Genomic DNA, 24,784 nt, shown 5'->3' with positions numbered 1-24,784 from the left:
TGACAACTGACAGTTGAAAAGAGGCCTTGAGAAACAGGGGTTTAGGAAGAATACTAAGTTTAGAACTCTCCACCCATCTACCTATGCACCTGATTATTCATCTGTGAATCCATCCATCCATGCACAACCTATCTGTCCATCTTTCCATCTACCCAACCCTCTTTAACAAATATTTATTGAGAATATACTATGGACTCCCAGTAGGGATACAGAAGTGAATAAAGTAGAAATCAGAGAAATCTGGGCTGATGTCATAACTCAGTCACTTAATACAACTGTGTTACCTTGTAAAGTTTTGTGTTCTCTTGAGCTTCTGTCTTCATCTGTAAATTTTGGATTCTAACTCTGCTTCACAGTGAAAAGGATTAGAAGAAATACTGGACTTATATAGAAAACAGCCCAGTGGCAAGAGCATTGTAGGTACCCCCCAAACAGTAGCTTTGGCAATTCTGGGTCTCCCCAAAGACTCCTGCCTCCCATCCGATTATCAAACAGGACAGCACTTCTGCACGATCATCACCCACGGCAGCGACAAGGTCGTCTCTGACAACATGTACCTGGGCGCGCGGCTGAGGCCTGGTGAGAGCTGGGGGCACATGTCAGGCTTACCGGTCCCTGAAGAGCAGGAGCTCCTTCCCCAGCATCGTCACAGCATCGAAGGATAAGTTGGAGTCACAGAGGTCAGGGATGGATGGATTATGAGGGGGGCCGTGGGGTGCAGTGGGCTTCCCTGAGAATGCTCTCCGAGGTCCTAGGATTCAAAGTGACTCGGTCAAAATGGTACCAGGAATGCAGTCTGTACACTTCTGCTCCAGGGACTCACTTCAGTGCATATTACAAGATCACAAACAGCGTGGCTGTCGATGACATGAGGACCTGGGTTTGAATCCTGGCTTCATTAGTTTCTGACTCCTTTGATGGTGGTTCAGTCGCTAAGTCGTGTCTGACTATGGTGACCCCATGGACTGTAGCCCACTAGGCTCCTTGGTCCATGGGATTTTCCAGGCAAGAATACTGGAGTAGGTTGCCATTTCCTTCTCCAGGGGACCTTCCCAACCCAGGAATCGAACCGAGGTCACCTGCATTACAGGCAGATTCTTTACCAACTGAGCTACGAGGGAAGACTCGTGTGATTCAGATGAATAATTCAATCTCTCTAAGCCTCCATTTCCTCATAGTAAAATGGGGGAAGGCAATAAAGGTACCTACCTCAGAAGGTTTCTGTGAGAATTAAATAATGCCTGAAAAACACTTTTAGTGGAGTGCTTAACACATAATAAAAGTTCCCCCCAAATGGCAGCTATTATTTTATTATTATGCAAATTTCTTTGATAGCTATGGGTGTTTCGAATTAGGAATCTATTTTGAAAATTTCCTCTGTGGTTTTCTTTTTTTTTTTGGTTATTAAGTACTCTTGCTCTCAATAAGATTATATCTTTCTTGTGTGTTTTCTTATTTTTGAACAGCTTCTGGGTGTCCTGCCCTGTGCATAAGCTTTTTCTTAGGTGTCTAGGAGAGGCTGAGCAAATTCTTGGGGCCCTGAGGTACCATAGAGGTGTTTACCATTTAAAGGCATCTTCTGGTAGATCCTCTTGGAACATAGTACCCGGGCCTTGGGGGAAATGCTGTTGAGTTTTCATCTCCTGTTCTGTTCCTGAGGACTGTCTGCCAGCTACTGAGGAGTGAGCTGGGGCTGCCTAAGCCACTGCTCCCGGCAGGTCCCTGTGCTGTATCGAGTCTTGGTACCATAGCTGGGGATCAGGGAAGGAGTGAGGCCAGGGGGTGACGTGGATAAGACCTGGGTGGAGAAGGGTCAGCAATAGGATGAAGATCAGAGGTTGGGGTGAGGCTTTGGGAAAAGATCAGAAAGTGGAAACTGGTCGGATCAGAAACACGCTGCCAGTTTTTGAACACTTCTTAATCCTCCAAGCACTCTGCTGAAGCTCAGGGTGGTAAGGTGGTCAGCAGTAGGTGAGGCTTGTGCCTCTCGGCGATATAAAACCATGTTTCTGTATTTTGTCCACTTGTGGAAAAACAGCCTTGTCAAAATATAAACTTCCTCTCCTGGCTGAGGAACAGTGGCTGTCAGAGTGGTGGTGATGCTCCAGGGCAAAAAGACCCATAAAGGGTAGGCACAGATCTGGAGTGGGTTCCTCTTGGGGGCCACAGGAGAATGGCATGACTACCCACTCCGGTATTCTCATCTGGAGAATTCTGTGGACAGAAGCCGCAGTCCATGGGGTCACAAAGAGTCGGACATGACTTAGTGACTGAGCAAGCATTCCCTGATAACCACAGGAAGGGTTTTACACTGGAGCCCTAGCTTGTTATATGGAGAGATTCACAGTTTTGTTTTTTTTTTTTTCCTGTCACTCAAGAGAGAAGCAGAACTGGCATAGACCCCACTCTGAAGGGAAACAGCTGGCTGAACACTTCTTGGGATGAAATTTGTCTTTTTTGTGCCTCAGGTGAAATCTGACTGCAGCTGTGTGTACCTAAGTCTAAACAACAGATGAACTGGCCAGATGCGGGAAGGCAGGAGGAGCTGGGTTCTACAGGCCCTTCTCTAGGCTGAGTGGAAGAGCAGGTGTACTTGCAAGTAAATGCTGAATGAGCAGGTTCTGAGGCTTACGGGAAAGGCAGCTTCCTAGATTCTCCAGCATTTTACCCATCAAACAGACAAAATGTCAAGGTCTAGTGATGTTTCAAGATTTCTTCTCATGGATGAATGGACTTGTCTTTCTGTTTAGGAAAATGGGATATAGAGTTCCTAATAATCCTTTATCATCTTTAAAAGAATACTAACATTTCAGATAATTTTGATAATTTGGGATAGTTACTGTCTTTGAGCCTCAGCTTTCTCAACTATAAAATGCAGAAAACATTTTACATCCCTCAGGCTAGTGATGAGGTCATCACATACTGATGACCATGATTTGGAAACTGCAGACTGGCTATATGACTAAATGGTACAGTTATTACCATCATCATTACTATTTTTAGGAAGATAAGGTCCATTCCCTTCTCCAGAGGATCTTTCTGATACAGGGATCAAACCTGGATTTCCTGCACTGCAGGCAGATTCTTTACTGTCTGAGCCACCAGGGAAGCCCCGAGATAAGGTCACTTATTTGCAAATGGATAAACACTATATATATGAACTATAAAAAAATCCACCCTTTTCCAATATCTAACCCCTGATCAACACTCAAAATACACACAAATGATTGTATTTTCTATGGCCATCGAGGGAACAATATGTTCTGGAGGAAAGACGTAAAATTTAAATATTCATCTTACAAAAGAAAGCAATACTCATATATGGTAAATAAGTTCTTCCTAAGAGGGGATAGTTGGGGCTGCGGTTTCTAGCTTAATCTTCACCTATGCAGGTTAATGGCTGGCAGGATACACTTTGCCATGAAACCAAATGCCTGTCACTTTCAGAGTCTGTAGTCAAAAAAGTGTAGCGGTTGTACCGTACAGTGCCTGGATCCCCTTCACATCGTCCTTGGGGAGACGGAACCCATAGGGATTCTGATACTTATAAGTTGGGTACATCAGTGCTGACGGGTCTGTGGAATGGGCCAGGCCCAGTGCATGACCAAACTCATGAGCAGCAACGGTGAATAAATTGAAACCTGGATGATATGAGAGAGGAAAAGACAGCATCAACACAGAGTTTTATTTTCACTATTTCCTGTCTTCACAGGAGAATTTATGCCAAATCATAGTTCATTCATTTTCTTTTCAGACCTGGGTTATTATAATGTTGGTAGGGTGTTCTGGCCCTTAGCTTTGCTGACTTTAGCCTAGTTCTTCCCTCCTTGGCAAGGAGGGGATTGGGGTAGGGGATGATGGAAATGTAAATCGATTTATTTTGTTCATGGTCAATGGTGCTCCGTAAAGAAGGGCTTTAGCACTAACAGTGGCTGTAATACCTAGATTTAGTCCATGCATGCTTTACTGGCTCCCTGTCTGCTCTCTTTTATCCACCCATGTTTCACACTGGAGATTTCTAGATGACATGCAGATATTCTAGAAATGTTAACCCATCCCCATTGTACTTCTCAGTAAAGTACTAATTCTTCTTAGGTCATTTCTGAACGTAGCCTATTTCCAAGTACAGGTAAGAAACAAAAAATACTATGCAGTTGAAGAAAAATACTGCTGTGTGTTGCGTAGGGTATTGCTGTTTCTCGCGATTATACCCTGTGAACTAGAGATCAGACAAATCTACAGCACAATTGAGGGTGGTTCTTTTCCCTTATGGTGTTCCCTTTTGGATTTTTGGCTTACTTGTTTTTCCTAGCCAGCCCCCCTAGTTAAAGGGTGGCTTGGGACGTTGAACCTCAAGGTTTCATGATGGAGGCCCAGAAGAAGGTACAATATTTTCCAGGTTATGGTGAATTGTGCATATATACCATTCGTTCCCATAGTCCACTTCTCAGCATTGTCGAAATGTGTATCTCCTCCCAGGCCTTCTCCAGGTGCAAATGCATGGGCTAGAGTCCCTCGAGGCCCATCAAATGGATAGGAATCCCCGTGATCTAGACATATGGGGCAAAATGCCAACAGGATTTAGTCCTTCTAGCAAATTTTGAGGGGTACATAATATCACAGGGAATGGATAACTTTTTGAATAGCATTGGTATTTCTCATACAAATAGATTTACTTTTCAATATTCATTTTTTATAAGAGGAATCTCACATACCAGTGAGTGATCTATTAAAATAATAAAAGCAATATTTTGTATTTTAAAGATAGTAAGCATTAAAAATTAAAAAAAAATGTTCTTTCGTTATTGTATTTGTTGCACTATTAATTGGCACATGGCCTACTATAGACTATGACCATGCTGCAGATTACAAAAGGAGAGAGGCAGATGGTTATTCAGCCACCATCTTATCCACTCACTGGACTGTGAACACATGTTGGCAGAGTGATTTCAATGGATTATTTAGGGGGTGGCAGTGAGGGAGGGACAAATTAGGAGTTTGGGATTAACATATACACATTTCTATGTATAAAATAGGTAACTGACAATGAACTACTATATCACACAGGGAACTATACTCAACATTTTTGAGTATAGTATAATAACCTATAAGGGGGAAAAATCTGAAAAAGAACATATATATATATATATATATGAATTACTTTGCTGTACAACTAAAACTAACACAACATTGTATATCATGTATATGTAAAAAAAATTGCTAACAAAAAAACAAAACAAAAATACGATCTGGCTAAGACGATGATAGTAAATTGGACAAGCGTGTGCTTTCTGTTTGTATAGCCCAATATATTTTAAGGACATGTCAAAAGAAGAAAGAAAATTTCTCTGTAATTTTACTATACTTTCATGCATAAAACTCCTGAAAGCAACAGAAGTATTTATAAAATTGCAGCTTTTAAAGCTTAATAGGCTTTTGTTTTAGTATCTATATTTACTTAAAAGTTCATTACAAAATAATAGGAAAGGAGGAAGAATAAAATGAAGGATATTATAGAATACATTTCACAGATTTTCAGGATTTTTGTGAGAATACCTTGTTTTATTTAAAACCAACAAAACAAAGTTCTGGTGTGCCATTCCCCAAGTTTCAGGGCTGCTACTGCTGCTAAGTCACTTCAGTCGTGTCCGACTCTGTGTGACCCCATAGACGGCAGCCCACCAGGCTCCCCCGTCCCTGGGATTCTCCAGGCAAGAACACTGGAGTGGGTTGCCATTTCCTTCTCCAATGCATAAAAGTGAAAAGTGAAAGGGAATTCGCTCAGTCGTGTCCGACTCTTAGCGACCCCATGGACTGCAGCCTACCAGGCTCCTCCGCCCATGGGATTTTCCAGGCAAGAGTACTGGAGTGGGGTGCCATTGCCTTCTCCGCAAGTTTCAGGGCAGTGTTGTTTAATCAGTACATGCCCTGAGGTCCTGGTTAAATGGCAGCAGAGTGCCCAGTCCACTTGTTTTAGGGAACAGAGCCAGCTTGAAAGATCAAGAGAGAGCCAGATGTTAACTCTGTCACCCCCAAATCTGCCCCAAGCCACACCACCCTGCTGCTTCCCTGGGGGTGGCCTTGACCCTGTGGGAGGGTCGAGACCTACCATGGGCCAGTCACCCCAGGGCCACCTCTGAAGGGCTCCGGCTCAGGACTTGCTTGGTCCTCTCTCCCAGCTTCTATGCATGTCTCTCCCCAGTGACATCAGATTAAAATCAGGATAAAGACTTTAAAGAGGACACTTAGAAAGGTTATCTGTGGAGGGAAAGAGGTGGGGATACTCACCTTGACTCTGAGAAAGCTGAGAGGGAAAGGACTTAAACGGCCTTTCCTTCATTTACTTCTAGACCCGTTTCTCTGAAACAGGGGCAAGTGAGGGACGGAGTGTTGCAGGCTGGTGGCAGGCCTGGCAACTCCACCAACAGGCGTCTGAAGTGTGGGCCAGACAGCAGCGGCAGCCGCCCTCCTAACCTCCACTGCCCAGGAAAGCTGCAGGAGCTCTGTGGGACTGACCCTTAGAGAGGATTCAGAGGGGCAGATCCTTGGCTAATATGAAGGGGAGTGATGGACACCATCATGGGGCTGGGGTGAGGTCAGAGGGCCTCCCAGCCATAGAGGAGCTAAACCTGACAGAACTCGTCCCTGACGGGGCAATGCCACAGCGAAAATGGGCTATGCCAAGTCCATTCTGTAGCTCAGCATGTGGAGAACTCCCCTGGCTCTGTTTTCTGACTAAATAAAGGTCATGACTTTGCCGTTATCTTGGCCTCTGCCCTTCACAGTTCTGAGAAGGAGCGTGCTGGTCACATGGATTAAACATTGTATGAGGAAAAGTACTGAAATATTTTTCCTCTGGAGTAATAGACAAAATCCAGGAAGCACCACAGTACCTCCGGTTTCAAAAGAGATCATAATGTCTGCTTCGCCCGCATTGATTCTGACAAAGTTCAGAGGGACGGCGCTGCTCCAGGCCCGCAGGGCCATCTCCATGGCTCTGTCCACTTCCGCAGGGGTCATGGAAGGGGTGTATTTGGATATTCTGTCAATACAGAAGCAACACGTTTTCCTTTTAACAAGTGGTCCTAAGTGAGGAAAGTGAAAGTTATGTCTAGTTCATATTGAAAATAAAAATAGTGATAAAAATAGTGACCATAAATCTACAATTTATAGGTTTTTCTCCAAATTAATAATTCTTATTTTGCTTTCATCTTTATTACATTACTGAAACATGCTAACTTAAGAAAAATGAAGGGGGTGAAATGAAAAATTTGAGATTTCTGATGCTGAAACAGTTTGACTTTTGTTGTTATTATACATCACTAATTGGAAAGAATAATACCTGTGTAACTTTATGAGTAGCTAGAAGTCCATTTTTTCTAAAGCGGTTTTAATTGAGAAGGAATCTTTTTCCCCTAAAGAGACCAAAATTTTTCAATTGTAAAAAATAAAGACAAAGAGTTTTGAGGTTTTGCAAATTCTTACTCAAAGACAAGCAGGTTTTCCCCAGGGCCATGGGGGAATGTTTTTTCTTAAAATAATGTACATCTTAAAAGAGGAAGTGCTAGCTTGTCACAAGGATGCTCACTTGGGCTGAAAAAGGCTCAAGTCTTTCTTTCATCAAGTCCTGCTCTGACAATGACATTGGAAGGCATAAAAGTATAGAGCTTTTTGGATACAGTGGGTAGAGACAGTTGGTGTTTTTCTAGGACGTGCCACTCTGGAACCCAAGGGCTGGGGATTCTAAGCTGCCATAAAGGAAGGGTGGAAGTAAGGAATTGAAACCTGGGGGAACTTGGGCTCAGGTTGAATAGTGGGGGTGAGTTAGAAGCGAATAAATTTAGAAGTGAATTCCGTAAATGCCCACATTGAGAGCCAGACACATACTCTACCTTCTCCAGGTCCTAGCCCTGGCCCTTGCACATAATAGGTGCTTAGCAAACACTTGCTAAATGGATGAACTAATGAATAAAAGCTAGTGTTTTTTAGGGCCTACTCAGTTGTTCTCAAAGTTTAGGACCTGTGATAACAACTCAGAAAGCTTGTTAAACACACAAGTGTATCAAGAAATTTGCATTTTAACAAGTGTCCCAGGCTATTCTGATGCAGGTGGTGCAGTCTCAGACAGAAATCAACAGTAGTTGTCCCAGAGGCTCCAAAGGAGGGGACCATGTCCCACAGAGAGGAGGGGAAATAGCCAAACCCAGCAACTGAGAGGGAAGGAATAAGATCTCTCACTCCAGTAACTGGGTCCAAGAGGAGGCAGCTAGAGTGTCCAGAGGGGGAACCAGGACTCTTAAAGGGACCAGTTAGTGTTTTCCGAATTTGCCACTCCCACAGCATAATATGAATCTGTGATTTGTCATGGCTTTGTATAGTTAGCATCCCCAAATTCTCTCATATTGTAGATAAGTTATCCATCCCCACATAGTGGCCTGTGAGTGCTGGGCTGGAGAAAACAGGCATGGAGAAGGGGTGGACCAGAAAGGAAGAGCACGTGGACAGAGGTCCTTGCCAAGAGGGTCTAGAGATCGATACAGCAGCAGTGATGACAGCCAACGTTCTGGGAACACACGCTAAGGGCTGGACCGGTTCCAGGCACTTTTCAATGTGGAATGCCCAGTAACCCTCACAGCTACCTTCAGAGGTAATAGTATCACTCTATGTTTCATGCGTAGTCAGGAACTGAGCCCAGTTCTTCATGGCTCCAAAGTTTATGCACATAAGCACTAGGCTATATTTCATCTTTTTCAGTCCTCTGCATGCTAAGTTGCTTCAGTCTGTCCTACTCTGTGGGACCCTATGGACTGTAGCCCACCAGGCTCCTCTGTCCATGGGATTCTCCAGGCAAGAAGACTGGGGTGGGTTGCCATGCCCTCCTCCCGAGGATCTTCTCAACTTAGGGACTGAGCCCCCATCTCTTACGTCTACCTGCTTTGGCAGGAGGGCTCTTTACCACTGCCACCACCTGGGGAGCCCTTTCAGTCCTCTGTGTGTATGTCAGTCGCTCAGTCCTGTCCAAGTCTCTGTGACCTGACGAACTATAGCCCAGCAGGCTTCTCTGTCCATGGAAATCTCCAGGCAAGAATACTGGAGTGGATTGCCGTTCCCTTCCTCCAAAGGCTCTTCCTGACCCAGGGATCGAACCCTGGTCTCCTGCATCGCAGGCACATTCTTTACCGTTTGAGCTACAGGGAAATCCTTTCAGTCCTCTGGGCTATGTTGAAAGAAGTTATTCTGAGATCCAGTAGCTTCACAGAGCTAAGGTAGTCTCTGGTTTCTTTTTTTTTTTGGAGAAGGGGAGGGGAGGAGAAGGCGAGTTGTTCAGGAGGAAGTGGATGGTCAGTGTGGGTGTGTTGAGGGGTTTTGGGGACTGCCCAGAGAATATTACCACAAGAATACTATACTTCAAATCCCAAGTTAGCTTGTCTTTGCTGTGCGTAATCACAGACTATGGCTTCCCAGGTGGCGCTAGTGGTAAAGAACCCGCCAGCCAATGCAGGAGACAAAAGAGAAGTGGGTTTGATCCCTGCGCCGAGAAGATCCCCCGGAGAAGGGCGTGGAAACCGCTATTCTTGCCTAGACAATCCCATGGCTAGAGGAACCTGGTGGGTTATAGTCCATGGGGTTGCAAGGAGTCGGACACGACTGAAGTGATTTAGCACAAACGTAATCATAGACGATGTGCTAGGAAATGTTTACAGTTTAGGAAATGTTTAGGAAAGTTTACACAGTTTAGGAAAACTTCCTATGACACAGTTTAGGAGATGATGGGAAAGATTTCATGAGTTTATATAAAAATTTCCTTTCTTACCTCGTAATCTCGTGGGTGCTCTGTTTCTTTTAGGTGTTCCCCCCCCCCCCCCCCCCCCCCCGCCAAGAAAGATCTTTGAGGCATTCTTAAACTGAGGCAGAAACTAATAGCTGTATTCAGAGTGCCACCTTATGGACTCAGAGGCTCATAGCAACTAACAGAGGAATCATCTGATCTCTGCTTGGGTTGGGCCCTCAGCGGTCACAAGGAGTCACCAGACTGCTGGGGCAGTGTAACAGCTGGCTCTGTAGCCAGCCCCCTCCCCGCGCTGGGTTTGCTGATCACCGTGTTAGAAACACTCTTCACTACGGCTAACTTCAGCTACCAGCCTGCCACCAGCGAACCTGGTAGGACTAGATGTTGGGACTAGATGAGCCGCAGCAGGTCATTTCCATCACACAGATAAGACCTGTAACTCACCTCCCCAACAGAACATCGATAACAGTAAAATGCACTGTAATAATTAGGAAGAGCCACGGTCGGTCTATCTGAGGTGGACTGAGTGGGAAGGAAGCCAGCATTGGCCCCGCAAATGGATGCGGGCTGCGGGGTTGGAGTTCAGGCCTGAGACTCCCAAGCACAGTGCGGGGTCGGTTCTGGCTGGATGAGTCCCCTTGGCTGATGCAGAATCCTTGTTCCCCCTCCGGCAGGAAGAAACGGGAGGATGGCCGGGGTGGGGGGGGTGCAGGTGCTGGGTCAGGCGCGGATGTCACGGGCCATCCCTGGGTGACCTTGTAGCTCCTCCACATGCTGTCACAGCTCTCTGCTTAGACTTGTGATTTTACATCTCTCACCCGGAGCTGCGGCTATTTGCATGTATTTCTCCCCAAAAGGCGAGGGAAAGTGATGTACTTACCTTTTACCTCCAGAACTGAATGCCTATGGCAGACATTTAACAAATTGCCAATAAATTATTTTTGGAATTAATAAAAATTAATTTATTAGGTGAGCTTTACTTCTAATTTAGAAGATTATTTTAAGAAAGCTGGTTGGTACCATCAGGTTTTAAATGTTAGGCAAGATTCATTTTCTATATGGAAAAACGTGTTGTCTCTAAACTGGTAAAATTGTTATACCTAAAGTGGCCACTCATTATGACAATCTCGAAGTCATGTTTTCTCGTGAATTCTCGTGTCTAAGGAGTAGACCAAAAAGTTCTCATTCTCTCTTATGATTGGGACGAGTCATGATTTTTATACACATCAGAAGGAAGATACTTTTAAAAGAAAAGAAGGAGAGGGAGGCTATTTCTTTCTGAATTTGGAAAGACTCGATCTCATTACCTGTATGTCAAAGTATTTTTTTTCCATTTGGGTTCACCTGGGAAGAGGCGATAGTTGGCCACGTCGGGAACTCCACAGCGAGGCCTCTTGATCACGTCCATGGTAGCTCGGTCTAACTTCCCGGTGACTCGGAGGCCGAAGAACTCCTGCAGCTCCTTAATCTTTTTAACCGTGGAATTGCCTCCTCTTGCAACCATCTCCCCAATCTGGGGCCCTCCTTTCTTTGTGTAATACTTGTCAAGGTACGCCTGAAACGGAGAGGCAGGCTGACGTCTACAGCACAAGCTCTGAGCAACACTCATGCTCAGGTAAGACAGGACAGTATTCTTGTTATGCTAAAGACAGTCTGCACAGCATTTGCCACTTTTGGAAAAAAAAAATTAGATGTATTTGCATAGATAAAGCTTAGATAGATAAGTCCAAGTTATTAACAACAATTATCTTTGGGAGGTGGGATTTTAGATTTTTTTATTTGCATGCATTTTGTGCTTTTTCTACAATGACCTGCTATTTTAAGAGGGAAAAAAAATTAGAAAGAAAATAATGTGAACATTTTCCCCACAGCCCATTTATTTGTATTGAAGTCTTTACCAATTTGCAAAATAAAGACTATCCTATTTCTCTGTAAGCAACTATCAGTGTTGCCTTTTCATTGTACCCTATGTAAGATCAGTGAGTTCTTAGCTCTGTGAGGCCTCATAGTGCCGTCTCTCCTTTTATGTGAAGCAGTAGGTGTCAATCTGTTTCCTGGCTGAGACTTTTAAATAATTCAGGTGTGTGGGATATATGGGGTGTTTTTCAAGGGGCAGGTTTTCTAGGACTGACTCTTTGTCCCTTGAAGCAAATATTAGAAAATTAGTCATAAATATAATGTTTTCATTTGCGTTTAAAGGCTTAAAACCCCTAATATATCACTCAAAACACTCTGTATGAGTTCTTAGGTGAAGTGAATAACGTAGTCATGCAAATGCAGGTTTAATGTGTTCTGTTGTCCTAGGAATTTCATCCACCCAACTTGTTTCAGGAAAACAGAAAGCAGCTAAAGATTTATATCTGTATTTTATTAAACATAAATGTTTATATGTTATAAGGTGTTTGTTGTATATAAATAATATTATTTGTATATCATATGAACTATATTCAGAAACTGTGTTTTATTATGTTCTATATAAACTATGTGTATTATTCATTTTCGTTAAATATATTTATGTATAAATAATAAAATATTGGAAGTAATCTTAATATCTAACAATAGGGAATGTGTTAGATACATTATTATATATTGATATGAAATAATACTAGGCCTCTGCTAATATCACGTTTTTGGAAAATATTTAGTGGCATGTATAATGATTCAATATAATGGCAATACACTGAGAAGAGCAGAAGTGAAATCTTTATACAGATTATAATCACAATTTCATACATAAACCAAATCATATAACGTATATGTATTTCGTTCATGTTTATTACATCTGTATGTTAATATATCAATAATAATGTTAGCATGTATATTAACATTTAAAGTTAACACACTAATCAATGCATTGGTAATTAGCACATATAATTTAATACAGTGAACATAAGTAACATAAATAATGGAAGGAAATATGTCTGAATATTAATCTTGCTTCTCTCTGAGTTATAAAATTATGGGTGACAATTTGTCTTTATCCTTTCCTATATCCCAAAGATTTCTTGTGTCAACATAAGCTGTAATTGTTAAGCAAAAAGTGAAAAGGAGTAAGACTCACTTGTTTAGACAAGGTGCTCTGTGTCCTTCCTGTGGGCTCAAACAGCCCTTAGTCCTTGGCCTGCTTGTGAGCAGACCTCACTTCCCTGGTGGTTGTTCTTGGTAAAATCTTAGTGAGATGAGAACCCAAGAGGAGAAAAAGGGTGAGGGAGCCCTGGAACCCAGGAGAGGTGCCCTGAACAGAGGTGTGACTATTTGCTTTCATTTCCGTGTCTCATTAAGCTATCCGATATGCACATTTATGTTTCTTTTTTTTCTAATTCTTTTGGCAAGATGACTTTGATTCTCTGAGCTATTCTGTTTGCTCAAGCAGATGCTGTAGTCATACAAGGCTCGTGGTGAGTCTGAATTACACTCTTTAGAGGTGACCTCTGTGTGGAGCTCTGTGCTCCATATATTCTGAGGCTGTTTAAATTTCAAATATTTTGTTTCCTGTTAGAGTATGTGTTACAGTTACATTCTAAACTCTGACTTTCATTTCACAAAATATAGTCCCATAAGAAGATGCTTTGGCCACCAGCTGCGAAGAACTGATTCATTTGAAAAGACCTTGATGCTGGGAAAGATTGAAAGCAGAAGGGGACGACAGAGGATGAGATGGTTGGATGGCATCACCAGCTCACTGGACATGCGTTTGAGTAGACTATGGGAGGTGGTGATGGACAGGGAGGCCTGGCGTGCTGCAGCCCATGCGATTGCAGAGAGTCAGACATGACTGAGCGACTAAACTGAACTGAAGAAGATGCTTACTATGCATTAAGTGAAAAGGGATTTATCACTATTATTATTATAGTACAAGCCAAGTTTGTAAATAGAAATATGTGCATATGAATACACACAGACATACAGTGATAAACTAGGATGAGGTGAGGAAGTGGGTGGGAGCTGCCAAAAACAGTGATCCAGAAAAATAATATCAAATGCAATATTTTTGGGAAAAAACTTAAAAAGACAAAAAAATTCATGGTGGAAAAAATATTAAAATTTTAAATAAAGATAGGATCTAACCTTCAGCAGTCCTTTGTCCTAGTCCCAGCCCTGAGTCATAGAAAGTATTTTGAAAAATACAGACTAAGGGATTAACAGTTCTGATATGTTGGTGATGGAATTAAGAATAATACTTTTAAAATCATATATGTTATATATATATATGTTTGCTATGAACGTATAGCAATAAAATTTTTACAATAAAATGGTTCTTCTTAAAAATGCGCACAAGAGGCTAGGCCTGCAGCTCAAGAAGTTTAAGGCCAGTGATAGTAAACAGGATGCAAACCATCTTCAATGAAGTAAAGGTAGAATCAGAAACGATTTCTCCTTAGAGCACGAGGACTGGTTGCTGAAGTGAGCGGGTGAGTTGCTCCCCGCTGGGTGCTCCCGCAGGACGCGGCTCCTACACGAGGAAGCACCGGCCGCTGTGCACACAGTCCACGGCCTTCTCATCACTCCCACCCGGGGGCCTCACGGTCCTCCCTGCTGGGCATGATGATGCCTTCACAGCTACGGCTGTGGCCTGACCCAGTTCCAGACACAGGGTGGATGTTCAGTTACAATTTGAGGTCCTATCCTTTAGGCAAAATATAGCAAATATGCTTCTTTGAAGAATTATCAGGTGTTCCGAGGTACAGAGAGGCCAATGTTTTCTGTGCACTTTATTGCTAAAATTACCGACGAGGTTACCGATGAGGTTACTGACGAGGTTTTAGCATGCTCTCCAGAGTCAAAATGTTCAGTTAGGCACAAAGGTGCACACTTAGATTTGTGTGTTCTGTTCTAACACTTGCGTGCTGTTGGCTCAGCTCTTGGTTGTGGGATCATCTGGGCCAAGGATTTGAGGCTTCCCCAGAACTGTCCTACATGCCTCCACCTCCTCATCCCCACTGGTAAAACCACAGGAGCCTGCTGCTGGTGTTTGGGTGATCCTCTTTCCAGAAATTAGAATAGCAGAGGCCTGGAGAACAGGCCCAGAAGCTCTCATCCCGCCCAGCTCTTACTGAGTGTGCCTTCCGAGTGTCCCTCCCAGGAGGAAGGAGCTTAAAGCTCAGATTTAAGTGCTCCTCAAGAGAAGGTGAAGTTCAAGTTCATCAAGTTCTTCTTGATGAAGACATCAAGATATGATGTCTTCAACATTTCTTTCTGTTTTGGCAAAGTCACAGAAATGCAACTGTGTGAATTTTCATCTGTGTGATAAATCCTAGGTTCTAAAAAGTGTGGGCAATTCCTGTAATTTCTTTTGGTGTCAGTTTTCTCATCTATGAGATGGGTTCAGTGTCTAGCCTTCCCACACCAAGGTGAGGATCCAATGAGATGCTCAGTGTGAAAATGCTTTGAAATATATCGAAAGACTTTAACATGTTCATATCCTTTTACTCATTAATTCCACTTCTGGAAATCTATCCTGAAAAAATAATCCTTTAAATTAAGCTGATGTACAAAGATGTTCACAGAAATCTTATTCACATGGAAATATTCCATGTATCCAACTATATAAATGGAACAAATTATAGCTCACTTATTTTCTGAAATATTTGTCACTTTTAAACATGATGTTTATGGATATATAAACATTAAAATTTTATTATGATTTAATAATACAAAAAAGAAGGAACCAAAATTTGAGTATAATGGTAATTTTAAAATATCTTTATGCACAGAAAGTAAAAGGGTAGTAAAGGCACCTGAATTTAACAATCTGTATTTGGAAGTTTTTTTAGTTTCTTCAACTTTTAAGTTCATAATGCTGCTTGCTGCTGCTGCTGCTAAGTCGCTTCAGTCGTGTCCGACTGTGCGACCCCATGGACAGCAGCCCACCAGGCTCCTCTGTCCATGGATTCTCTAGGCAAGAATACTGGTGTGGGTTGCCATTGCCTTCTCCATAAGTTCATAATAATGTGATAATAAAAGCTTCTATTATTTTAAGGACAAATTAACAGCCTGTATTAAATGTCATATTGATATTACTATTTAAAAACAAACAAACAATAGGCTAAAACTCTGGATGATGAGACTAATTATTTCATCATTTTCTAAGCCTTTGTGATAAATAGCCAATAAGAATTGAAAAGATACAAGTGGGCATGAAATAAATCAATTACAAACCTGTTTATCTTTTCAAGAATAGACTATTGTGTTCCTGGAGGAAGAAGTGACTAGCACTTGGAAACATTTCCTGCCTGGAGTTCCCAGGCACAGGGAACCGTTTGCCCGCTCTTGGTGAGCGATCGAGAGAGAAGCGAGCAGGGTGGAGGCCCAGGCCCCGGTATGTGCTGGCCTGACTCTGGACTCAGCGGTGTCCTCCTGCAATCTGGCCTGCTGCCCCGGCTGCTGCATTCATACTCTTTCCTCTGCTTTGACAGCTCTGTCTCCAGATCTTCACACGACCAAGAAGTTCAGGTCCACATAGTTCTTTACAGAGTTCAGGTTCATTGCAAATATCCCCTCCTCAGAGAAGCCTTCCTGGACTACTCAGGTGAGAATGCCCCTCTCCCCCTCCAGGGCCCTAGTAACTCTCTATCATCCTGGTAAATTTATTTTTTAATATCACATGGACACTTATTGATTGCCTGGCTTGTCTCCTCCCAGCTCTTCCCACTCCTCCGTCATGCCCATGTCAGTGCTGGAAGAATAGGAACTTTACTTGTTTTGTTCACTGATGTTTCTCCACTGCTTAGGACAAACCCTGGCACATAGCATAGTAAGTGAAAGGGTGAAAGTGAAAGTTGCTCAGTCGTATCCGACTCTTTGCGACCCATGGACTATACAGTCCATGGAATTCTCCAGGCCAGAATACTGGAGTGGGTAGCATTTCCCTCCTCCAGGGGATCTTCCTGACCCAGGGATAAATTCAGGTCTCCTGCACTGTAGGGGCATTCTTTACCAGCTGAGCCACCAGGAAAGCCCAAGAAAACCAGAATGGGTAGCCTATCTCTTCTCCAGCGGATCTTCCCGACTGAGGAATCGAACCGGGGTCTCCTGCATTGCAGGCGGATTCTTTTACCAACTGAGCTATCAGGGAAGCCATTCAATAAATAATTGGTAAATGAATAAACTTAAGCTGTTTTATGAAATAAGTCTATTTTCATGTCATTTCATTTGTTGTATTGTTGCCTGAGTTGTTAGCTATTTCTTTAAACTATAAGGTGGGACAGTAATTCTTTCTAGTCATTGGGATGCACGTAGGAGGTTTGCCTAGATCATACCAGCCTGCTGAAGAGTGATACCCTTTCCTTCCTTCCTAGCTGACGCCTAGGGCCCCTGCAGGCAGGAGAAGGCCTGTTTGCCAGGTGTCAACAAGTTTCCTTGATCCTCGGTAGAAGGTCTTTCAAAGTATGTCGTAAGAGAAACTGAAGGGGGCTGACTTGCTTTGGAGAGAAAGGGTAAGGGGTCACTGTGAAAGTTACTCAGTCGTGTCTGACTCTGCAACCCCATGGATTGTAGCCCTCCAGGTTCCTCTGTTCACGGGATTTCCCAGGCCATTCCCTTCTCTGGGGAATCTTCCCCACCCAGGGATCAAACCCAGGTCTTCCACACTGCAGGCAGATTCTTTACCATCTGAGTCACCAGAGAAGCCCCAGGGGGTCACTAGAGACCCCTAACATTCCAAGAACACCTAATTCTTTCCTAATACTCTTAGCAAGGACAGATTTCTTTCAAGGCTGGCTGGCCTTATTCCTGCATAGACCACTATGGGGTCAGTTAACTGTTTTCTGAAAGGTCCGATAATTAATATTTTCTGTTTCATCACGTGATTTCCACCATTGCGGTACAAATGCAGAAGATGATTTGTAAACAAACAAGGGTGGCCGGTTTGGGCCCGACGACCATAGCTTATCTGAACCTGGACAAAACCATGGTTTTTCAGCCACCAGATCAGTTCTAACCTCAGTATGACACTCCTTCTGGAGGTCCAGTGGCATGAAACTGGGTAAGCGACAATCACATGTCAGGAGAAGGGAGGCAAAGGCTGGTGGCAAAATACGATTGGAAATAGACCCAGGTAATATTCTGAGATATGTTATTTAGAATTTAGTTCGTCTGAAAGTGGTTTCAAATCAAAGAACGTTCAACTCGACTGCTCTGTACTCGGCACCCACTGTGCTGTTTATACGGAGAGCTGATATTCAAAACATTGAACGACCGGTGTGGCAGGGGGACTGATCAGTTAGAAAGCAAGAGTGGCATGAGCCATCAGTAGGGCCACGCGGTGTGTACAGAAGAAGCAGCCCACGAGTGTAGCCTGGCAGGTAGGAAAGCAATCCCCAGCAGGGCTGCAATCACAAGTATGCTGTCTTTGTGACAGATACACAAAACAGAGGCCTTGGTGCAAAAACGTCTCACCACACACCTTTCACGAACGTTGGAAATTCCTCCATTGAAGGTTTATTTCTTTAGGCTAAAATTTGACATCTTTATTTTAAATGTAAAAAAAAACAAAAGCAAAAAAATCCCTCCCACCACCCCCACCCCCCCAAAAAAAACACCCAAAAAACGCTTGGAAGCAAATATACATTGAATCACTTTGAATCACTCTTAGTCTTTGAAGGAATTCTGGTATGCTGAATGAATTATTTGTATTCAATCCTTGCCAACAGTCAGTTGGGAGAGATTTTGAAAGAGAAAGATACAGAAAGTGTAAGTAAATAAGGGACTTTGGGAATATGCTTTGGAGAGGAAAGACCTTGGCATGAGAAGTGGGTTGGCCGGTTCGTTTCAAATTTTGATCAAATTTGCCCTGAGTATAAAAGCCATTTTTCTGAAAAATGAACACAGGAAATCTTTCTGTTGTGACTGTTAGGAATCTTAGCACTAAATTTGCAACCCACCTCTACTGTGCAGTGGAGAAGGCGATGGCACCCCACTCCAGTACTCTTGCCTGGAAAATCCCATGGATGGAGGAGCCTGGTGGGCTGCAGTCCATGGGGTCGCTAAGAGTCGGACACGACTGAGCGAGTTCACTTTCACTTTTCACTTTCATGCATTGGAGAAGGAAATGGCAACCCACTCCAGTGTTCTTGCCTGGAGAATCCCAGGGACGGGGGAGCCTGGTGGGCTGCCATCTATGGGGTCGCACAGAGTCAGACACGACTGCAGCCACTTAGCAGCAGCAGCAGCAGCTACTGTGCAAATCTTACACTTTGTTTTTTATTTTTCTTATAGTTTTCCTTCTACGTTGTTCCTCAAACACTTCTTTTGTCTTTCTGTAATGCCTGTATTTTTGCAAGCCCCCTCAAATTCTGTGTGCAGCAAAATATCTGGATAGATATTCATTCCTTTATTTATGCAATCTTGCAACACAGACACTCAGCGTGTACTAGACACCAGTCTTAGCTGAACAGGGAATCGTATCCATCAGGCTTCAGTGGACTTAGAAGATGATTTCAAAACCACAACAGATATTCCTGATTTTCTTATTATTATCCTCTTTAGATTTTCTGGGGCAGGAGGGGGAAGAGGGAATTGTGCAAAGATTCACCAACCTGTGCAAGGCGGTAGTTGTTCCTTGAGGTCCTGGGGGAGGCTGCAGGTAGGGAGGGGGCTGCGGTGGAAAACTTCAGAGCGGTGACGAGGAGGACAGCAAGGCCAGATGCAGGGAGCATCTTCATCTCCTCTTGGTGGATCGGTAATTATAGTAACCCTGGGGGACGCGAGACAGTGCATGTTTGCACTTCAACCTTGAGCTGCTTTTATAGAGTCAAACAGGTCTGGGCCCTCAGAGTAAGGATGATTCATGTCTCAAAAGGTAATTATACAGCTCCTTTCTCCCCTGATGATGGGGTAACACAGTAGGACACAGGAGTCAGGGAAAGCTTCATTCTTTGCCATTTATCAAGTGGCAAAAGGAGGAAAAACAATCACTTTTAATGCATTTTGTCAGCTATTAATAATTCCACGAATTGGAGTAGACATGATTAATCTGAACCCATCTCAAGTGAAACCTTTGATAAGTCTCAATTTGGGGCCTTGTCCATTCTACTTGCAGGAAAGGTAAAGGAATAGAATATACTTTAATTTGTCCTCAGTAATTCTGGGCTCCCCACACGCTCACCCCTATCACCTTCTTCTGCGTTCACTTGGACATTTCTCAGAAACGAATGCCGCTTATAACGATGCTGCTGGGACACGTAAGATCCTGAGTCATCAAGGAAACAGTACATTATTCTGTGCTGACTTAGGTTGCAAGGTACACTGGTAATTGTTAGAAAGCTTTTGAATAAGTTAGCGCAAGAGAGATGTTCTTTGTTAACTGAAATATTAAATTCTGCATTCTCTGTGCATTCTGGTTAACTAGAGTCATCCTCTTGTTCCTGGCTCTGATTTAAATGGATCGTGACTTAAAGATAGCATGCAGAAATGGTGCAAAATCACTTTGGCATCAAATAGAGATTAAATTTCTAGCTGTGTGATTTTGGACAAGTTATGTAACCTCTGAACATCAGTTTGTTTTAATCTGCAAAAGACTAACTAATGCTGTGTGCAAGCTTGTCACATTACAGAGGTAGCAGAGCAGGCAGCATGATGTCTGTGGGCACCACTTGCATCCAGTAGATCTGGGTTCAAATGCTAGTTCTGACACTTGTCCATATGACTTTGAGCAGGTTACTTAATCTTTTTCAGCTATGTAATTTTTCCTGAGAAAACGGGGGAAAATGTGCCTACTTTGAAGAATTGTTATAAAGGAGTAAATCAGGTCTTAACAAAACAGAATGCTCAGTAGACATCAGCTCTTACAAAATAATGTTCATCTTTTTACTTTGATACCAGGCACCAGGTAGGCTTTTAATTAATGTTTTTTGAATATATGTGCCCAGTTGTATCTGACTCTTTGTGATGCCCTGGACAGCAGCATGCCAGGTCCCCTGTCCTTCACCATCTCCTGGAGCTTGCTCATACTCATATCCATTGAGTCAATGATGGCGTCCAACCATCTCATCCTCTGCCACTCCCTTCTCCTCCTGCCTTCAGTCCTTCCTAGCATCAGGGTCTTCTCCAAGGAGTCAGCTCTTCACATCAGGTGGCCACAGTATTGGAGCTTCAACTTCAGCATGAGTCCTCCCAGTGACTATTCAGGGTGGATTTCCTTTAGGATAGCCTGGTTTGACTGATGGATATATGAATGACTCAATCAATGAATCTCAAAATGTAGTTCCTAGACCAGTAGCATAACTATTACTAGGAAACTTGTTGGAAATGTAAATTCTCAGGCCCCACCCAGAATTACTGAATCAGAAACTCTGGGACGGGGGCCCAGGAGATATGTTTTATTAAAAAAATTTTTTTTTAATTATTTATTTATTATTATTATTTTTTACTTTGCAATATTGTATTAGTTTTGCCATACATCAACATGCATCTGCCATGGGTGTACACATGTTCCCAATCCTGAATCCCCCTCCCACCTTCCTCCCCATACCATCCCTCTGGGTCATCCCAGTGCACCAGCCCCAAGCTTCCTGTATCCTGCATGGAACCTGGACTGGCGATTCATTTCTTATATGATATTATACATGTTTCAATGCCATTCTCCCAAATCTTCCTCCCACTCCCTCTCCCACAGAGTCCAAAAGACTGTTCTATACATCTGTGTCTCTTTTGCTGTCTCGCATACAGGGTTGTCATTACCATCTTTTTAAATTCCATATATATGCATTAGTATACTGTATTGGTGTTTTTCTTTCTGGCTTACTTCACTCTGTATAATAAGCTCCAGTTTCATCCCACCTCATTAGAACTGATTCAAATGTATTCTTTTTAATGGCTGAGTAATACTCCATTGTGTATATGTACCACAGCTTTCTTATCCATTCATCTGCTGATGGACATCTAGGTTGCTTCCATGTCCTGGCTATTATACACAGTGCTGTGATGAACACTGGGGTACACATGTAGGAGATACGTTTTAACAAGCTGTGCAGGTTATTCTGATGCATGCTTGGAAAACCATTGGAGTAATTGAGCAAACAGGATTATGAAATATGGGATGAAGTGAACAATATATACAAAATGCCAAAACATCCTGGTCACAGACAGTATACAGTATCACCCTTGCCATCTGCAGCAGTGTGGCATTTCTTGTATTTAAAGTCATTTGTGAAGTCTGTTGCAAATAACTTAACACTAATATTTGTTAGGTGATAGATAAAAATATGTGAATGTCTTACTTAGATTTCAGAATAAGTATGATTAGATTCAAGGTTATTCCTAGGTGATCTCTCTCTCTCTCTCTTGCTCTGTTGCATGGTGATATATTTTCCTACATGAAGAGAAAATAGTGGAGTTACAAGCCGTGTGTGGGGGTTTGGTGAATAATCCCGGGTGCTCAATGAGAATGTGTTATACATATGAACATTATCTCTGTCATATGCTGTGAGATACACAAAACATGATCCTCAGAAGAAAAAAGAAAATCACAGATCCAGTAGGCTAGTTCAACTAACTAAATTATATTGTTCCTTGAAGAATGAATGATACAAGTCTCACTTAAGGTTGTTTTACAAATGAATAAATGAACACACACACATATACTCATTGCCACTTTTTGGTCTGAGGAAAGGGAAAGACATTACAATAATCATTCAAAATTTCCATCTATATGTTCTCCTATCTTCTACAGTACTACTTAATACTATAACTTCATAACAGCTGCCACAATTGAAGAACAAAGAATGAATGAGTCCTTGAAACTTCCCTCCGTTTGATCATCTCATTCCCCTGTTTTCTCCCCACACTACTGTTCCAGTTTATCATGATGGTCCAGTGCAGACAGGAAGTGGAGGGATGGCAGCAGGAAATTCTGGACCAATTGAGAGAAAATGCTCTCATTTCCAGAACTCCAAAGAGTTTACAAAATTCCATTTTTGGATACAAATTGAGGAAAATAACTGCTTATAAGGTATGATCTGGGCGTCCCTGGTGGCTCAGATGGTAAAGAATCTGCCTGCAATGCAGGAAACCTGGGTTCGATTCCTGGGTTGGGAAGATGCCCTGGAGAAGGGAATGGCTATCCACTCCAGTATTTTTGCCTGGAGAATTCCATGGACAGAGGAGCCTGGTGGGCCAAAGCCCCTAGGGTCACAAAGAGTCAGACACAACTGATCAACTAATACAAGGTATGATCTAGATATTTCTAGAAGATTCCAGCATCCAGTTTTCATTTGCATGAGCTTAATAAATCTCAATACTCTCAAGTACGACCCTTTGATTGTTAAGAACAAAAGCTGATAATTTCTAGGTATTTTCTCTCTTCACAGAGGAGAAAAAATTTGCTTTCTACCGTTTTTGTGTCAAGTCTAAGTTAAATCCAAATCATTCCAACCTAAAAAGTTCATATCAAAGCAAGTCAAGGACTAAAAGGTAATGAAATGAGAGACCATATCACAGAGAAATGTGGAAAGCACAGTATCTGTAGAAAAATTGGGTGATAAAAATAATATGCAGATTGGAGGCTGATAATCTGTTTCATGTTTACTGATGTTTGGGTTGATTTTTGGGGATCCTGCAGACGTTGTAGAAAGTTTATACAGAACTTAGGTTTCCATATACCACTAATATAAGGGGCTAAGTATTTCAAATTATAGAATAAAGTTCACTGCAAATAATTGCTCTTTTTTAGACTCTCACTGAATTCAATTCCATGGTGTGATCACTCACGTCTGACTCTTTGTGACCCCATGAACTATAGCCCACCAGGTTTCTCTGTCCATGGGATTCTTGCCTTCTCTCTCCAGGCAAGAATACTGGAGTGGGTTGTAATTTCCTATGCTAAGGGATCTTTCCAACCCAGGGATCTAACCCACATCACTTAACTCTCCTGTATTGGCAGGCAGGTTCTTTACCATTAGCACCACCTGGGAAGCCCTTGATTCCATAGGGGTTTTAGTAAATCCTCAGCATTTAGGTTGCTGAGATGGTGCCTGCTGTGCATATGATGAATAATTGTTGAATAAATTACTGCTTGCCCAGTTGACTTACTTAAGGGGTTCTGTTTTTAGACAGACCTAAAATTAAATATTGACTTGGTCACTTTCTAAATGTATTATTAGTTAGTGTTATTAAGTTTCAAGCTATGAAAATCTGTTTGGATAATTCAGTTTTGAAAGGATATCAGGCATCTGAGAGGACTGCCAGGAAGGCTGGCACATCAGGCTGGGAGATCCAGCAGAAATAAGGGCAGCAGAAACGAAAGCCAAGGAGTGCTCTGTGGCTGGGACCCGGGCACCTTACAGCCGGGCACAGGCCCAGCTGACAGTCAAGGCCATGCTGCGGGGCTCTGGTTTCTGATTGTCTTTTTCTCTCTCCCACAGCATTCAGAGTCTTTAATGAGAGATTCTGTTGCTTAGGTTGGGTCAGTGTCTTTACCTTGACGTTCAGGGTCAACGAGCATGTCTCCACATTAAGAGGCAGGACACCTTCCATAGAGATCACTGATTATATATATATATTATGCATATAATGGCAATATCCCCTGGAGAGAAAATTGGTGCTGGGCAAAGAACAAAACATAACCAAACCCAGAAAATGTCTATTACAATCTGTGAACCCTCCTAAACTATCTCCTGCATTGTAAAATCAGGGAGCGGGGTAATATCTATCTCAGATGGATGTTGAGAGGATTAAAATAGCTTATGGAAGCTTAGGATTCAGTCCAATTCTGAAATAGGAGGTTTCAGAATTGCTTTTTGCTATGATTTGCAAAAATTCCCCAGAAATACTGTGATTAATTAATAAACAAATGAACATATGGCGTTTTCTAACTTCTAAGATACCATTGGTTATTGAATTGACCATTGATTAAAATAACAATTATGGGAAAAAAACAAAGCATCACATCATTAAATGTACATATTGATATGCTCTATGTTGTTTAAGTGTGTTTTGTCTGACACTCACTACTAGAATGTAAGCTCCATAAGAATAATGACTCTATATTTTCTCTGC

General features: G+C 42.5%; 1 protein-coding gene across 1 annotated transcript in view; it reads right to left on the bottom strand.

Moving 5' to 3' along the window:
* The window catches only part of MMP20 (matrix metallopeptidase 20), a 58,024-nt gene extending 38,574 nt beyond the window's left edge, over nt 1–19,450 (bottom strand). The window contains exons 1-6 of the mRNA NM_174391.3: nt 19,327–19,450; nt 11,098–11,345; nt 6,894–7,042; nt 4,425–4,550; nt 3,480–3,641; nt 610–751 (exon numbers count right to left, since the gene is read on the bottom strand). Coding sequence (NP_776816.2) covers nt 610–751; nt 3,480–3,641; nt 4,425–4,550; nt 6,894–7,042; nt 11,098–11,345; nt 19,327–19,446 — 947 coding nt within the window. The 5' untranslated portion in view covers nt 19,447–19,450. The remainder of the gene's footprint in view (nt 1–609; nt 752–3,479; nt 3,642–4,424; nt 4,551–6,893; nt 7,043–11,097; nt 11,346–19,326) is intronic.
* Between the last annotated feature and the right edge of the window lie 5,334 nt (nt 19,451–24,784).

The sequence above is a fragment of the Bos taurus genome, chromosome 15 (genome assembly GCF_002263795.3).
Source record: "Bos taurus isolate L1 Dominette 01449 registration number 42190680 breed Hereford chromosome 15, ARS-UCD2.0, whole genome shotgun sequence".
Classification (NCBI taxonomy): Eukaryota; Metazoa; Chordata; class Mammalia; order Artiodactyla; family Bovidae; genus Bos; species Bos taurus.
Note: the sequence above shows the minus strand (reverse complement) of the source record. Positions and strands in the feature narration are given on the sequence as shown.